At 39.3% G+C, this 18,724-nt stretch overlaps 1 protein-coding gene across 2 annotated transcripts in view; it reads left to right on the top strand.

The window, feature by feature from the left end:
- The window catches only part of ext1a (exostosin glycosyltransferase 1a), a 62,574-nt gene extending 48,892 nt beyond the window's left edge, over positions 1-13,682 (top strand). Inside the window, exons 3-11 of one of the 2 annotated variants that reach the window (XM_053487938.1) lie at positions 181-288; positions 4,843-4,962; positions 7,428-7,560; positions 8,771-8,889; positions 10,299-10,394; positions 10,691-10,780; positions 10,925-11,085; positions 11,448-11,619; positions 12,791-13,682. In XM_053487938.1, the coding sequence (XP_053343913.1) occupies positions 181-288; positions 4,843-4,962; positions 7,428-7,560; positions 8,771-8,889; positions 10,299-10,394; positions 10,691-10,780; positions 10,925-11,085; positions 11,448-11,619; positions 12,791-12,976 (1,185 nt within the window). In that variant the 3' untranslated portion in view covers positions 12,977-13,682. Of the gene's footprint in view, positions 1-180; positions 289-4,842; positions 4,963-7,427; positions 7,561-8,770; positions 8,890-10,298; positions 10,395-10,690; positions 10,781-10,924; positions 11,086-11,447; positions 11,620-12,787 lie in introns of both variants that reach the window. The other variant, XM_053487937.1, reaches the window with a different exon arrangement.
- The last annotated feature ends 5,042 nt before the right edge of the window (positions 13,683-18,724 follow it).

Raw genomic sequence — 18,724 nt, 5'->3', positions numbered from 1 at the left:
GTCTCAAACCGAACCATGTTTTTCCAGCTTTCACATTCCTCCATGCTCACTTTAGAGGTGTCCGTTGAGACAAATTCAGGAACGCTCCCTGCATAAATTCAGTAACTATAATTTGCATATGATAAATGTACTATGCAGTGATAAATTACAGTTGTAATGAGTGTTCGTGTGTGTGTGTAGGCCGCCTGTGTTCCTGTGGTTCTCAGTAACGGATGGGAGCTCCCCTTCTCCGAGGTCATTGACTGGAACACGGCTGCCGTCATCGGAGACGAGAGGCTGCTTTTACAGGTACGTACTCCTCACACCGCATCGGCAACTTCCATAGATGTGATAAAAGGTCCACTCAGGAGGTGTTTGTTTAGGATTAAGCGGTGGCAAGTGCTTTGAAACCAAAGTTATGTAGTTAAGTTGTGTTAAAGAGGGGTTTCAATGACGAGCAAAGCTGATATATTGTTGTGGGGAATAAAGCATTGTTTAGAATTTGGAGATATTGGGAAATAATCAGTTTTCAGGGCGGTCATGGTAATATAATAACTGTAGATCCAAAAGTCTATTGGGTGGGGCCAGACTTGGTCCAACAAAAGAATCGAGACCCACAAATTTCCACCATCACTAATAAACATGGTTAAGTATAGCTCTGTTTAATAATAATGACTGATTTTGGGAAAATGTTGCAGTTCCTCTATAATCCTACAGGTGGTGCTCTAAACGATTCACACAAAATCTTTACAAAAAATATGTAATATTGAATCGAGATAAAAAAAAAAAATGGCGGCAATGTGGCTAAGTGGTTAGCACTGTTGCCTTATATCTCCAGGGTCCGGGTTCAATTCCCGCCTCAGGGTCTGTGTGCGTGGAGTTTGTGCATGTTCTCCCCGTGCTTGGTGGGTTTCCTCCAAGTACTCCGTTTTTTTCCCACAGTCCAAAGTAGGCAATTAAAAAATGCGGAATAGACGATGAGTGAGTGATATTTATAAAATCATGATAAAAATAGTATATAACAAAAAAAATATCTATATATATTTATATATTTTTTTAAATTATTATATATATATTTTTTTTTTTACAGAATCCTAAATCAAATCAGCACCTAGGTATCGAGACATCCCTAGTGATTCCTGTCCCTAATACTTTTTCAGTGTGTGAAACAAAGTGTGTTGCCACCTTCTTGATTTTAGTCTTGAGACCATCCAGGTGGGAGGAGCTAGATCTTGTCTGACTCCACCCATGTGGGAGGGGTTAGATCTTGTCTGACTCCACCCATGTGGGAGGAGCTATATCTGGTCTGACTCCACCCAGGTGGGAGGAGCTATATCTGGTCTGACTCCACCCAAGTGGGAGGAGCTATATCTGGTCTGACTCCACCCAGGTGGGAGGAGCTATATCTGGTCTGACTCCACACAGGTGGGAGGAGCTATATATGGTCTGACTCCACACAGGTGGGAGGAGCTATATCTTGTCTGAAATGCATTTCATTCCTTATTTCGATTTTATGGTTTCAAAATCAAGTCCGATTTTATTATGAGGAAAGGGAAAAGAACTCTGTAGTGACATTATTTTAGATTAAAAAAATTTTGCTGCTCCGGCTTTAAGATGCGTTAATTCCCAGTCGGCGTATTTATCTCGTTACAAAGAACCATTCAGATTTTTTAAAACAAATTTTTTATTTTATCTAATCAATATTTTAACTTTGTGTTTTGCTTTCAAGTCAGTTCTCATATAATTCTTTTACTTTCCCTTCCTTCTTCAGCTAAAACACATTTATAAAAGTTGTGCCACTAAATATTTTCACACGCTGACACCGCCGCTGTCTAAAGGCCCCAGAGAGGATTTTCCGAACCAGCCGCAGTGCAATTGAAATGCTGGAACTGAACCCTGCGTCTCCCGCGTGCAGCTTAGAGCCAAAGGGAACAGCGGGGTTAGAAGAGTGACAGGTTCTGTCTGAGACGAGTCGCACGCTCGCACGTTTAATACGCCTCTGACCGCACTCGCTGTCTCAACACCATTACAGCCGAATACATTCCTGTAATTGCCTGGTGACTGGGGTGTTATAGAAGCGATCGCGTCCTTAAAACTGTCATCTGTGGCTCCGTACCGGACCCATCAGCCTTATAGAACTGAATTATTCAGCTGTTAGTGTTAGAAAATCTAATGTAGAGCCTTGTTTAATAGATAAATATCAACTTGTTTAATAAGTGCAGGCTTCTTTAAGCTGTCACGCTGACTTCTTTTAAGAAGAAAAATGTTTGTGGATGCAGATTAAGATTTCTTTATGCATTTATTTTTTCATTCCTGCAGTTAAAAGCATCAACCAAATGAAACAGATTTTATTTAATAAAAGCAGTCAGTGATATCCAAGTGAAAACGTCTGTGCATCAAAAATATACAGGAATGTCCGCACTTGTAAAAGGGAAAATGTAAATTAAATTAATTTTTAATCTGTATAAATAAAAGAGAGGTTTTGTTTTTACATTGGTCAGAGCTCGTTCTTTCAGTGATACCGGTACATTTCATACATTGGAGGACCTGAAACGACAGACAGACAGACAGACAGACAGACAGACAGACAGACAGACAGACAGACAGACAGACAGACAGACAGACAGACAGACAGACAGACAGACAGACGTGGGCTTCAACCTAAAATAATATCACTGATTACATCAAAGCTGATCAGATTATGTTTAGCTTGAACCTTTTAACTATTTCTACAAACTCTTTACACATCAACAATATGACCTACTCTTACACATAGACACCCTTCATGTAATAGTACAGGGCAAAAACATGCCTATACCCACTTGATTACTAATTCAGTATTGCTAAAATGGCTGAATGGCTTTTAATTGCCAAGCCCAAGGCACCTTAACTTTTTTTTTTTGTGGTGGTGATTGACTACAGCTGGTAGCTTCTCTGTAAGACACAAAAATGTTGGTTTAACATGACACCAGTGGATTGATCAACACACAGTGGAATGGGAAAGTCCAAGGAGCTCAGTCCAGATCTGGGAAGGAGGATGATGGATACAATATACACAAATCAGGAACATCTCTTAGAGCCATTTCTAATCAACTACAGATTCAACTTGTACATAAGAATAAGTTCTTGGGAGCTGCAGCCAGGAACCTAGGAACCACCAAAGCACGGTTGTGCCATAAACTGGAAACTGCTGGGACACCAGAGTCGCTGTCTACAATCAAGTCAGCTTGATCACCATGGACCTAAATTCGTCTATCCAGGAAAGATTAGAATCTCAGAGTGGCACAGTGGTAAAGCACCCGTCCTATTATCCGGAGATTGCAAGTTCGATTCCCGGGTGATGCTGTAACCTCTCGCAGCCGGAGGTCTGGAGAGAGCTGATTGGCTGAGCTCTCTCAGTGGGGAGGGATGAGAGGTACTTGGTGCTCCCAGTCACTAGGGGGCTTCCACATTAATCACGGCTCTACAGCCAATAAGGGGCGTCTGTGAGCACACGTGAGTGGAAGGAGCGGATAGCGCTGTCCTCCGAGTGTGTTACGCCGCCCCTAACGGTGCGTGAGCGAGCAGTTCGAAAAGATACATTCGGCTGGCGTCCGTGGTTCGGAGAAAACACACGATAGCCTTCGGCCCCTCCGACTGAGTGGTAGTAGCCTTAATGTGGGAGCCCCCTAGTGACTGGGAGAAATTGGACACGACTAAATTAGGAAGAAGAAAAAAATATTTGATTATTATTACAGCATAGTGAGAAAAAAAATTCCTGGTGTCAGAGCAGTCAGGATACAGCATAACAGAGATAACGTGTTTGCTCAAGGTCTGAATAGTGGCAGCTTGGCAGTGCGGGGGCTTGAACCTTCAATCTTCTGATCAGTATCCCAGAACCTTAATCTTTTGACCAACCACTTTCCGGTCTGGAGGGAAGTTTTGACCAGGGGTATGTTTGGAGGAGTAATGGTGAGGCATTCAAACACAATAACACTGTAGCAGCTGTTCAGCATGATGGTGATGATTTACATCTTACTTTAAGGCTACTTGGAGTAATGAGAAGTATACCTCAACGTTCTTCAGCAGAACTTCAAATCATCAGCTAGAACATTCAGTGTGGACCAAATAAAGGAGGCTTTCATTAAGCGTCTGAAGAAGCTTCAGTCCTATCAAAAATATTGAATCATCAGATGTGCTCCAGGAAACAGACAAATGTAACTGATCAACTATCAATTCTGCCAAGAAGGAAGGTCAAATATCCAACCAGAATTTTATCCAGAAGCTTGTTTATGCTCGTTTATGCATCTGTTAGGGGGAAACCTGCAAAGGGGCGTTCAACCAAATATTAGGTGTGCATGTGATGTGTGTATGTGTATATATTTGGCCCTGTGCTGATGTCTGGAAACACAAAAAGTATAAAAATTTGTCTGTAATGTAAATCATATTACCAGTGTGTTACTCGGATTCTAAATGATTTTATTTATGGTTATATAATTTTAGATTTTTCTTTTCTCTTGACCCAAGGAGACTCTTTTGATAATTGTGTGTTCTTTAATTATTAACCGTTCGTTTTTCAGGTCGAGTCGTGGCAAGATCGATTAATGCTAAATAATTTATAGGTGCAAACCCCAAGACCTTTGCTTTTGAACACTTTTACATAGAAAAAGAATAGAATGAATAGAATTAAAGTGCATTTATAACATTTAATTTCTTAATTCATGCATGTTTTAAGGTGAAGCATCACATAGACTAGATATATACATCTTAATATTATAGCTGCAAACTGTAAGAAAAAAATCACCTTAAAAATCAATAAACCTTGTGGGGAAAAAATTATTGCAATTATTTACGATAAACTTTTTTTTTTTTTTCGCTCTACAGATCCCCTCTACTATCCGCTCCATTCACCAGGACAAGATCCTTTCGCTCCGGCAGCAGACGCAGTTTCTTTGGGAGGCGTACTTTTCCTCGGTAGAGAAGATCGTGCTCACTACACTGGAGGTACAGTACACTCTTCTCCTCTCTAGAGTTTAACCCTCACGATCGATGAACATCCTTCACTGCATTTAAGACATGCCCTCATTAAATTTTTATATTCCTCCAGCAGTAATGGCTCCACATAGGTCTGTAACAGACGATAGGCTCCTCTGCTTTTTTTCCCCTCGGTTTAAGACGTGGCGCTCTCGCTGTTCTGTGCTCGATTAATTACCGAGTCGAAGCAGTCCTGAAGGAGCTCTGGTTTCTTGCACATACCGTACAGTATCTGGAGGAAGTGTCCAAGGGCCTGCTGGGTAAGAGACACCCGGGCCTTGCTGTTGCGCAGGGATTTATAGCCGAGAGATGAAACATGGGTTTGAGGAGATGGAGGTCTATTTGCGAACTGATAGAGGCGTTTATTTTCTTCCATGTGGAAATGCTTTTGGTTCTCACTGCCAGTTCCTCCAGTCCCAGAAAACATGTCATTGATTACTCTAAATTGCCCCTATCTGTGAAGTAAGTGTGTGTGTGTGTGCGCGTGAGCATGGGTGATCCAGCATCTCGAATATCAGTGTATATACAGTGCCATAATCCTTCTAGAAAGATGTGAGAAATGTTTTACAAATATTATATTTATATTATATTTAAGATTTTACACAACTTACATCCAGTCTTTTCCAATCGGTTCCTCTATCTGGTGTTGGTCCAGGTTATCTTAGTGTTAATGTAAGGGAGTGTTAAAGTCAAACTGGGATTTATGTTTAAAAAAAAAAAAAAACTCCCTTAATTTCTTGATATAATCCCCTGCTACACTAATCCACTTATTCCAGCGTTTCACTAGTGCTTGGATACTATCAAGGTATAAAGTTTTATCGGTACTTGCTGCTTTACATCTGAAACCCCGGCCTCCCAAGAACCCCTTTAATGGCCCAGACATGTGGAAATGGCTTGGAGTGAGGTCAGGACTATACTGTGTATGTTGCAATAACTCCCAGTCGAGTTCCTGTAATGTGCAAGTGGTGTTGGTGAGTGATTGTCTGTACACTTCCCACAGACAGATGCGTCCCACAGTCAGGATGCAACATTTGCACCATTCATAAGAGTCACATCACCGTACTGTGCTTGATGTCTGTAAACGTTAATCGCTTTTACACAGCAGAAATATCATCGCTTTTCATTCAATATTCATTGAAAATTATGGAGAATCTACAAGACAACTTATGTCCTGTTATTGGTTGCTTTACAGCAGCTATAAGCAGGTACGTCCTCTCCAGTCTGTCTTTTCGGAAATCTTTTCATTCAATAGAAATTTCATCATAAGTCCCGGTTTGACTTGAACACCCTTCGTATTAATGCAACAGGTTTAAATCCAATGAAATTGTGGAATTAGCAAGTGTAAGCAAATTTTTTAAATGCGTCATTGCATTAGAGAAAGAAATACGGTATTAAATTTTATTAACAATTAACACTGGATGTTTGTGTTCTTATTTTTAAAATTGAATAAATAGCGATGATTTTATTAGCAGTGGGGAAGTTTCAGTCCCTCTGGACAGACAGTGACTAAATATGTGAAATGAGTAAATATGGTAAGTGAGTCACGGCTGCACGTTCCATTTTGCTTATGACGCGTTAAATATAGGGTGAGTTTATCGAAACCAGTCGTTTATTAGAGAAGAACAAAACAATAACGTCAGCTGTTAATATCACTGCTTTCATTTCCATATAAATACGACACACTCTGGATTTGTATTTTTTTTTATATCAGGATTCTAATTTCCTGCTCTTTGCGATATCCTACGAGGGTGAGTCAAAAATTATACGCACTCTAGCTGAAGAATTTATTTTAAGCAACTATATAAAAGACATAATTTTTCAGCTTTAATGTCCTTGCTGTTCAATATTTCGTATAATGCTTCCGTATTCCCCCATTAAAAAATGTCTTCGGCCGAGTTGCGAGAGACACGGATGCGCTGCTGACCGCACTTGTTCGTCAGCAGTGACTCTTCGTACCTGTAGGGCTGCTTTCAGTGGCATCGACTTGCAAAGTGTCGACAGTGCGGACGTGCATCGTCGTCATGGCGCTCTTGGATATGGGTCCTCTGCGTTTTTTCTAAAGTTTAGTCTTCAGCTCTTTGATAAGCGTCTCATTGTGCCGAGCCCTGTTGAATAACCTTTTTCCTGATGATGTTCCAATACTTTTGGCCCTTGAGAATCCCAGAAAACTGTAAGCATTCATGAATTTTCCAGCTGATGGTCGACCTTTAAACTTTTTCTCGCTTGGTGATTGAGGATGTTTCTGTTTCATACGCCGCCGTTTACTCTTGGACTCGTAGTGATGAATCTGTGTCTCGTCACCAGTAACGATTCTCTTTAAGAAACTTTCACCTTTCTCAGAGTATCGGTTCAAATTTAGTTTGTAGGTTTCCAAACACATTGTTTATGCTCTCTGATTTGTTCTTGAACTCTATCCGTTGCTGCTTCTCTTTTAGATCATCCATGACCGCGTGTTGCAGCACCTAAGCCGCAGCAGCGTGATGTGGAACAACCTGCCCGGAGGTCTCTTCACCCTGCCGCAGTACTCCACCCACCTGGGACACTTCCCTTTCTACTACGCAGCGCTCGGTGAGTTGCCCACTCGCTACACACACACACACACACACACACACACACACACACACACACACACACTTATGTAGTGCATTTATTTTCCCAAAAGAAGTGCTGATGATAATGGAACGCTACAGCGGAACTCAGTGTATGAATTACGCTTCATGGTGCTTTCTGGCTTTTAGTGTCCTTCATTTTCTATAAATTATGTTTTATTTTAAATGTTCTTGTATTTTGGGTTTGCTAGTGTAATGGTTAGCATTGTAGCTTCACGTCTCCAGAGTCGAGGGTTCGAATGTGTGAAGGTGGTAATTGCAGATACTTTTACATTTTGACGAAGAAATGTCAACAGTTAAGATCTGGAATAGTTTAATAAATCAATTATTGTATTTTTTATTATTGATGTAATATTATTATAGAAATTGTATTTTAATTTAAAAAAAAGATGTTCTGTTTGTTTAAATGGAAAAATTATAATTTAATAATTTGACAAAATATATGTTCCAGTTGTTTGAATGGCAAAAAAATATTGTCAGTGATTTATTAAATATTATATGCTATGATTTAAATGTTTGTTGTTGTTGTTGTTATTATTGTCAACAATTTTAACAGAAAAAATTGCCAAAAAATATATTTTTTATGATGTCAGTTATTTAAAAAATATATATTTTTATAAGAATTTAAGAATTGTGTGTTTGGGACAGGAAAGAAGAAAAAAAAAAAAAACATTTTATTGTGTTGTAATTTAACAAACCTGTTCTGACGTTGTTAGTTTGGTGAAGAATTCATTATCGTAGCGATCCATTTTAACTTGTTCTTTTTTACAGGGTGCCAATATTTCTGGTTCCGATTGCAGGACGTTTGCTAAAAATGTTTTGTTCCGCTAATTACTGTTAGTAATTATAGTGAGTAATTATAGTTAAATTATTATTTTTTATGTCTCCCAGAGGACATATTAAACTTTGCCACAAATAATGAGGTTTCTTTTAAAGAATGCTGCCTGGTCCTAAATTTGTGTAATTACATCACCAGTATGTGTATGTGTATATATATATCTGTGTGTGTGTGTGTGTGCCTAATTAACTTTAGTGCACAATATTTAGATAAAATACTTGTTAGATTCTGTTGTGGTTGTATTAGGTGTTCAGTGTCCAAATGAACCTTATTTTTTCTTTTCCTACTGAAAGATTTTAAGGCCTGATGATGTACACACCTCTGTCCGCAGGTATCAAACCGCAGCAGAGGTTCTCGGCAGTGATTCACGCTGTAACGCCGCTGGTGTCGCAGTCGCAGCCCATTTTAAAGCTGCTATCATCTGTGGCTAAGTCCCAGTACTGTGCTCAGGTATGTACAGTGTATCAGTCAAACTGCTGTAAAACGAACATATACAAATGTTGAGGGTTCAGTGATAACTCATGACATGCTGTGAAAAAGTGTTTGCTTGCATTTGCCTGATTTAAAAAATATATATTATATTTAAATGATCCAGACAAATTTTTATATTACAGCAAAGATAACCCGAGTAAATACAAAATGCACTTTTTGAATGATGATTTCATTCACTAAGGAGAAAAGAAAAAAAGGTGTCTAAACCTGCCTGGTCTTATGTGCAAAAATAATTGCCCCTAAACCTAATAACTGGTTGTGCCACTATTGGCGGCAACAACAACTGTAATCATGTATTTGCGATAACTTGCAGCAAGTCTTTGACATCGCTGTGGAGGAATTTGTAGTCTTGTCTTCTTTGCAGAATTGTTTTAACATCCCCAGTCCATCACACTACCACCACCATGTTTGATTGTTGGTATAATGTTTTGTTTAGTTTTTTTATGAAACGCTGTTAGTTTTTACGCAAGATGTAACAGGACGCGCATCTTCCAGAAAGTTTTGATAATATCCACTGAATATTTGTCCAAAACTCTTGAGGATAAACAAGAAAATCTTTGCCAAACGTGAGACGACGAGCCTTCGTGCTCTTCTTGGTCCACAGTGGGTTTCACCATTGGAACTCTCCCATTGATGCCATTATTGCCCCCAGTCTCTTTCTTATTCTTGTATCATAAACACCAACCTTAACTGAGGCAAGTGAAGCCTGCAGGTCTTCAAATGTTGTTCTGGGTTCTTTTATGAGCTCCTGGATGAGACGTCGTTGTGCTTTTGGAGTAATTTTGGTAGGCCGGCCACTTCCGGAACGGTTCTCGACTGTTCCAAGTTTTCTCCATTGGTGGATAACGGCTCTCACCATGGTTCGCTGGAGTCCCAAAGCCTTAGAAATAGAGAAATGGCTTTATAACACTTTCACTTTACTGATGCATGTCAATTACTTTCTGATCTTTATCGAATTTCTTTAGATTGTGTTGTTTTTTTAAGATTTTAATTTTCACATGCTTTACTTAGTCAGACAGGTTTTATTTAAGTGATTAAGCACGATTAAATTAGATTAGATTTCTTTCTTCATCAGGTCTGGCAGTAATCAGGCCTTGGTTTGGCAAGGGAAATTTAACTCGGCTTTTCAAAAATCACGGTTTATTCATGATTTAGCGAGAAGGAAATTACTTGTTCACATAGGGCCTGGTATGTTCGGACAGCTTTTTTTTTTCTTTTTTTTTTTCTCAGGTTTCTCTTTGTGTAATATGGGAAAAAATGGTACTGTAACACTTTATGTAACTTTACACCTTTGAGGCCTAGAGATTCAAATCCGTAAGAACAATAAACACACCGCCTTGCATCATCTCTACCTTTTCGTTTGTCAGATTATCATCCTGTGGAACTGTGACAAGCCTCTTCCTGCAAAGCAGCGCTGGCCAGCGACCTCTCAGCCCGTTGTCGTGATCGAAGGCGAGAGTAAGGTAAGAGCGAGTATCCTGCCATACACTGTAACATGTCTCAAGACTTTCGCCAAAATCAGGATACCAAACACAAAACCTTTATCAGATCACCTGCATGCACTCGGGGAGATACCGGTTTGCCACAACCGTCATACGTTACAGGGGTTTGCCAGACCGTTCCGCCATAATGAACGAGATGCAGGGTAACAGACGTCCAAGTGCTCACATACCGTGAGAACGTTCCAAGAAAATATCCTTCCAAGGATTTTTTTTTCTTTTTTTTTTTTGAGATTGTAAGATTATGCTGATGTCTCCAGGTGATGAGCAGCCGTTTCCTGCCCTACAGCACCATCGTAACAGATGCCGTCCTGAGTCTGGACGAGGACACGGTGCTCTCCACCACCGAGGTAGGTGGCGCCACGTCGCGGCTCGTCATCATACCGTCGAATTCTTTATCTCAGAATATCAGAGCGTGATAAGAATTGTACCAAAGAAAGGTAAGGTCAGATCAGATCAAAGCATGTTTTTTTTTTTTTTTTTTTATCTTGTAGGTTGATTTCGCCTTCACTGTTTGGCAAAGTTTCCCAGAGAGGATTGTGGGATATCCAGCCAGGAGCCATTTCTGGGACGTCAACAAGGAGCGCTGGGGCTATACCTCTAAATGGACCAATGACTATTCGATGGTGCTGACCGGAGCTGCTTTCTACCACAGGTAAAGAACTGATTACAGCATTGCCCTTTAAATGCTCTTAGAGAATCAATAAAACATTCTGACTGAAGTAGTGGTTCAATAGTTCAAAAGCCTCTGGACTACTGATCAGAAGGTCATGAGTTCAAGCCCTGGCACTGCCACTACTGCAGCCCTTTAAACAAGTTGGACCTGCTTTATGGATGCTGTATCATAGATTTTCTTGATCTCTGACCCCAGCTTACTAACAAGCTAGAAAATGTGAAGAAAAAACTTTCTCTGTACTCTTCTCGTAGAAGAAGAAAGGAAGGCTTTCTCATTCTGATGTAGGAAAAACATTCACACGACCTTTGTTGTTTTTTTTTTCCTTCTTTCTACACATCTAGATATTACAATTACTTGTATACAAATTACCTGCCAGTCAGCTTGAAGAGCATGGTCGACCAGCTATCAAACTGTGAAGATATCCTCATGAACTTCCTCGTGTCTGCTGTCACCAGGATGCCCCCCATCAAAGTCACGCAGAAGAAGCAGTACAAGGAGACCATGATGGGACAGGTACCAGATTTAAGCTTTTTTTTTTTTTCTTTTCTTTTTCTTTTTTCCAGAACTCAGATTGTGAGAATTTGACCAGACCTTCACAGAATGATTATTAGGAAGTGTAGTGATGTGGCTACCAGTGTTGGGGGACGTTACTTTTTAAAGTAATTACATTACAAAATTACTGTCATTAAAAAGTAATCAGTTACATTACAGCATTACTTTCTGATAAAAGTAACTAGTTCGAGTACTTTTCCATTGCAGAAAATAAAAAAACTTTTTTGTGATTCCTCATGCATGTTGTTTTAGTCAAGACCTTTATAATTATTCTACCATCGAAGTTTGGCCCATAATCTGTTAACTACTAATACTACTGCTAATGGATTGGGAATGACTACAGTCTGGCTCACGGATTACATAAATTGTCTAAATAATGGATTACATTTTTGAAAAAATAACTGAATAACGAAGTATTTAAATGGCGGACCAAAGATCCAAAAAGTAATCCAAGTACTCTAGTAATCAAGTACATCCAACACTGGTGGCTACACAATGATACTAAATAACACCACAAGCTGGCATTTCCTTCTTGTTGGAGTAGACTACTTTAGGAGCAGTAGTTTTACTACGATGTCGCTCTGATTGGCTACCTCGCTGATTTTATTCTTCTCAGTAACGGGCGGTGTGGAGTACCATTGTTGTATTTCATATTTGAATACGAATCAGGCGACAAACGGCTCACACGTTCAGACAATTTTTCACTCATCAAAGAAGCTGTGGTCCTGCCAGAATTCGAGTTCCAAACTTTGTGAACCCCGATAAATGTTTATAGACCATTCATTCTTAAAAAGAAAAGAAAAGTTTTTGTTGTTCACCATAGATGCAAGCTTTATTACGTATGTCGCTAATGTTGTTGTTTTTTTTTATTTAGTCATCCCGTGTAAACGAAATGTTTAGAGAATTAACTTTTTTTTTTTTTTGTTCTTCTTTTTAAACCTGACCTCAGTTAGGACTGCAGCTCATCTCCTTTTCCACACATCTGTTATTCGTACATGAACGAAATATTAATCCAGATAGCTGTCGCATGATCTCCATATGGAAAATGAGTTGTATTATAAAATTTGTGCTTTCACCAAGGTGACTGTTCTCTTTTGTTTTTCTTTTTTTCTTGCTCTCCTCCCTCCAGCAGACGTCGCGAGCCTCTCGGTGGGCAGACCCGGACCACTTCGCCCAGCGGCAGACTTGCATGAACAAATTTGCCAGCTGGTTTGGCAGCATGCCTCTCGTGCACTCCCAGATGAGACTGGACCCCATTTTGTTCAAGGACCAGGTGTCTATACTGCGCAAAAAATACAGAGACATCGAAAGACTCTAACCCGGAATTAATCAGAAATACCCGTTTTATTCACTGTAGTCGAATCAGCTCTCAGAGCGAAAGCGGTCCTCGAGTCGTCGTTCAAAGCACAGAGTACAAGTCTGACAGAGAGAGCCTTTAAACGTATGTAAGGAAGTAAGCGTCCTGCTGCGGGTCTTCACAAAACTACCGCTTTCTACAAAATGCCACAATCGATCCGTCACATTCTTAGTCCGTGTTCTGACATTTTCAAAGATCTCTTAAATACACGAACGTGCCTTCCTCGAGACACTCCTGCGTTGTTTTTCCTTCGCGCTTAATGGAAAACGCTCGTGTGCTCCCATTCCTGTGTCGTCCCAGTCAGATGGACATTTCCTGATCCAGTACCACATGATAGATTTTCTTTTGTTAGTTTACTTTGTCTAACACTGGATTTTTTTTTTTTTCTTTTTTTTTTTTTTTGGTATTATTGCAGTATTATGCTGAACTGACATTCCTACTCGTTTCGTAGGAAAACATGGCTGTGATGTCTCGGATAAAGTTTTTTTTTTTTTTTTTTGTTCTGTGACCACACTTCCTCTCTGTGCTCTTCTTTGCTCAGTATGGACACCGATGTAATTCACCGACATTATTTTACACAGTTACAAACAATAATATTAGAACAAATGATGGTTTTGTAAGAATGGTTTTATAAAAAATAAAAAGGAATAAAAACTATTTGCGTACATTTGGCCGTGTTGTACATTGTTGTGCTGTATTCTATTTATATTGGGTGTGTAGTGTATATATAGTATGATAGATGGATGTGTTTAATGGTTTAATTACATGATATGGATGCATCTCAATTAATTAGAATATCATCAAAAAGTTAATTTATTTCAGTAATTCTGTTCAAAAAGTAAAACTTGCATATTATATAGCTTCGTTACACACAGACTGATGCATATATATAAATGTTTGAATTTTTTATGATTATGGTGTACAGCTAATGACAACTTAGCTAACCATAATTGAGTGTTTTAGAAAATGTAAATATTACTTAATTATTAAATATTACACACCACTCAAAGGTATAATCATGTACAGCTCTCAATACTTGCTCTGGTGTCTTTTATCTTCCTCTTCACGATACCTTATAGATTTTCTACAGGGTTTAGGTTGGGCGAGTTTGATGGTCCATCAAGCACAGGGATACCATGGTCCTTAAACCAGATATTAGTACGGTATTACACAGTGTGGGTAGGTACCAAATCCTGTTGGATGATAAAATCAGCATCTCCATAAAGCTAGTCAGCAGAGGTAAGCATAAAGTGCTCTAAAACCTCCTGGTAGACGCTGCAGCTTGGACTCTGTGCCTTTCCTTTCGACGTACAGACTTCCTTGATTTCCAAATGAATTGCCTCTGACGTCTCACAAGGAATGTGACAGTTGTAGCACATGTCCTGAATATGTCTGTGCATGGTGGCTCTTGAAGCACTGACTCCAGCTGCAGTCCATTCCTAATAAATCCCCCCAAAATTCTTGACTGGGCTTCGTTTCACAATCCTTTAAAGGCCCTGGTTCTCCCAGTTGTTTGTGTACCTTTTTCTACCACATTTTGTACTTCCATTAATCTTTCCATTAATGTGCTTGAATACAGCACTCTGTGAACAGCCCGTTTCTTTAGCAATGACCTCCATGTGCAGGGTGTCAATGTTCGTTTTCTGGTCAACTGTCAAGTCAGCAGTCTTGACCATGATTGTATAGTCTAATTAGAGGATCAGAAAACCTTTTTTTTTTTTTTTTTTAGGTACAGTGTTTTTTGAGTTAATTAGTTAGCGTCTCCAATATTGAACCTTTTTACAATATTCGAATTTTTTGAGAAACTGAATTTGGGGTTTTCATTAGATCTAAGCACTTAAAATATATCAGTCTGTGTGTAATAAATCTATATAATACATGATTTTTTTTACGAATTGAATTACTGAAATGAATAAACCTTTTCAATGATATTCTGATTTATTGAGGTGCACCTGTATAACATGGGGTACAGTATGACCTGATAAAACAGTGTATAACCTATTAATAGCTTAATTAATAGCCATAACCTGATTATAGAGCACATAACCTAAAGAAATTGTTCTGTATATTCTCAAGTATAACTAATAATAATATGACCCAATCAACAGCATTAAATTTTAACTATTATACAATGAGATGCATTTAGTGAGTGTGATCAAGAGCATAACATTACTGGGACGTTTAACTATAGGTACAGTATAACTCCATGTCACAGTTGTTATAACATCAGTTTAAAAAAAAAATGTTGGTCGCAGCATGGGTGAAAATAGGTCAGTACGGTCCGCAGTACTGAGGAGAGAGCAGCCGCCTGCCAAAACCCGAATTCATAACCAGTCTCAGAAGCACTTTCAGCAGGAACACAAATCCTTAGTAACTGCTTCTAAGTTGATCTGAATCACATCTGAGCCATCTGTGTTGTTCTGATCACAGCTAACGTGAGCTGCAAAGCTAACTAGTTAGGCCGAATCCCAAATCTATATCTAACCCCTGATCGAAGGCACTACTTGGTACAGTAAGTGGAACAAGGGATTGTACACCCTATATATTTAAATCTGTTTGGAACTGTTACCTGGAGTGGAATAAGTGGAAATATAAGGAGGAACTTAAGAGGTTTGTAGGATTGTCCACCACCTCCATGGTTTATTCTCCTCATCTTTTGGCTACATAATACTGTGAAGAATTTAAAGCTACTTTCATCCCTGTTACTTACACTAACTGTTGCCAACTCCACCAGTCATGGGCAGATATGTCTTGGCCGAGCTAAATAACTTGTTAAACAAAAAATCATAAATCATAATTTGTTGGTAATAAATGGTGTTTGTGGATCTGTTGACTAAAAGCAATATCACACTCAAGATCGTGCTGTTGTGCTGAATATCAGCATGTTTGTGATGCATGTGTAAGCATTTGGGTGTAACCCAAGAATACATCCTGTATCAATAATATAGCAATTTCAACTCGATGCTAATTAGTATGAGGGTGACACTTTGTTCGTCTGTCAACAAACTTTCATATTCCCTGATTAAAACAAATGTTTCAGGCTGAGCTGCGAACCATGGATGCACCACTGTCTTCATCAGAAGTGAATGTTCCAATACCGGCCCTTGAGAATCCTGTAAGCATTTATGAATTTTCCAGCTGATGGTCCGTGTCTCGTCACCAGTCATGACTCTCTTTAAGGATGAAAAGTGCTGATATGAAAGTGCAGCCAACAGAAGTTAATATAACCGGAGTGCGGATCATTTTTGACTCACCCTTTATCCGACTGTTTTACGTTATCTTGGCATTTTTAGCAAGACTGGACAAAGGAGCACAATACTGGATTGTCAAAAGTGAAGGAACCAGTCTTGAGTCCTGCTGTGTTGAATAAGACTGGCTAACTGTGCCGAAGAAACCAATACCATCTCATGGGGGCAAAGAGGTTCCAGTGGACAGCTAGACGGAAAACTGTCCTGGCTGGATAGAAAACGTTTGTAATTGAAAATTTTGTTTGCCTCCAATTTCGCATGTGAAACAACATCACGTGTTGTCCGCCGTTCTATCATAAACAAGATGGCGGAACAATCAAAGTCAATGGGGTGGTGCGTGAGTCCAGGAAAAGGTCTAACATCGATTTCTATGGATTACTGTGTATAATACGGACTGGGGATGTGAAGTAGGTCTGCGGGATTTGTGTCAAAAAGGAAGTACCTCATCAAATAGATCCCTGGTCAAATAAACCTGACAGGGAATCATTAGCATAGCCTTGAGGCAGAAAGAGTTTCAGCCAAGGGCAAGTCAACAAGATTATGTGGTAAAAAAAAAAAAAAGAACGAAAGAATATATACACAGAGACCGGCTTTTCATTGCGTCATGTAAAGCCGAACTAATTCATATCCCTGCACGTCCACAATGACCCCAATCTCATGCAAATCTCCCAGCAATTGGTTTACACGCACAAGCTGTCCATAAATAAGTAAATCATGGCTGGCTGGCCGCTCTGCAGCGTTTGAACATGACAGCTGAGGCGTAATGTAATCTCGCTGGGAATCACAGGGTTTCACTTGTTTCAGGGTTTATTTTGTTGTTGGTGTTTGTTTTTTAATGAAAAAGTCCCGATGCTGTTGAGTTTGGAGATGGTGACAACAAAAGAGTGGTTCGCAGTTCGGCACAAAATAACACAACAGGAATCCTTATTAAATCTATTCTGACTAAATGTATCAGTCGAGTGTTGTAAAAGTTAGTAAAATGAGAGTACTATATCATGTACTTGTTAATCTTATACGGCGCCTTGCAAAAGCATTTACCCCCTTGGCATTTTCATGTTTTGTTACATTATAACTTTTAAATTAAATGATTTTTTAATTCATTTGAAATTAGAAAAAAAATATATAAAAGATACACAGTGGAACTTTCGATTACGAGCATAATTCGTTTTGGAAGTGGGCTTGTATTCCAAAAACACTTGTAAACCAAATTTCATTTTCCCATAAGGAATAATGGAAACTCAAATTATTCGTTCTACAGCCCCCAAAAATAATTACATAAAAAAGTAATTAATACAAAATATAAAGTAAAAATAAAACAAATTAACCTGCACCACACCTGCTCTCAAAACAAGAAGCGCATGCGTGATACATGATACTTCAAGACAATGCTCGTTTTTCAAGTCAAAATTTATTACAAATCTTTGCTCGTCTTGCAGAACACTCTTAAACCGTATTACTCGTAATCCAAGGTTCCACTGTATATGCTAATTTTATAAATTTAAAATATGTGCATATGTTTTCCCCCCCTTTTGCTATGAAGCCCCATAAAAGTTCTAATGTAACCACTTACCTTCAGAAGTCACATAATTACTGAAATAAAGTCACATGATTTGTCAGTATAAACACCATTTTTGAATGGCCCCAGAGGCATCACACCATGAAGGATCTGGAGCTGTTTTGCCTTGAGGAATGAACTAAGATCCCAGTGGCAAGATGTGAAAAGCTCATAGAAACTTATCTAAAGTGACTTGTAGGTGGAATTGCCTGAATGGTGGCTCTACAAAGTACAGTTGAACCTCGGATTGCAAATAACGCGGTTTGCGAGTGTTCCGCAAGACGAGCAAAGATTTGTTTTTATAAATTTTGACTTGAAAAACGAGCAGTTTACGAGTGCTAAGTATCATGTATCACGCATGCGCTTCTTGTTTTAACGACGAATGTCACGTGATTACAACTGAGCCGATGTTTTTTCTTTCTCTCTTGCGCTGCAGAATCCCCTGCTGGGTCTTAGTGCGCATCTTACTGGTATAATCAACATCCGTGCGCGCGTGTACTGTTTACTTTATCACTGTGACCACGTGTGTGTGTAAAACATATTTTATTTCGTGTTTGTAAGTGCATGTGTACAGCACGCATGTACTGTTTCTTATAACACACATGTGTACAGCGAGCGTGTTAAGCCAAAGAAAGTCTCGTTAGAGAGGTTAAAGATCCATTTTCTTCCTCTTTGTCGTTATGTGTGTGCGCACGTAATTTGACACTGTGCCCCTTCACACACACACACACACACTCTCTGTTTGCTTTACAATGAAAAAGAAATCACATCTTTACAAGTTGTAGGCTGCCAGAAAGGTTGCCAGCTAAATGCCCAATTGTATCCGAACACATTAGGGTGAAGGACCTTGCTCAAGAATCCAACAGTGGCAGCCCAGCAGCATTGGGCACGTTCTGATCAGCAGTT

This window comes from Clarias gariepinus, chromosome 26, assembly GCF_024256425.1.
Source record: "Clarias gariepinus isolate MV-2021 ecotype Netherlands chromosome 26, CGAR_prim_01v2, whole genome shotgun sequence".
Classification (NCBI taxonomy): domain Eukaryota; kingdom Metazoa; phylum Chordata; class Actinopteri; order Siluriformes; family Clariidae; genus Clarias; species Clarias gariepinus.
This window is presented reverse-complemented; position numbering and strand designations above follow the sequence as displayed.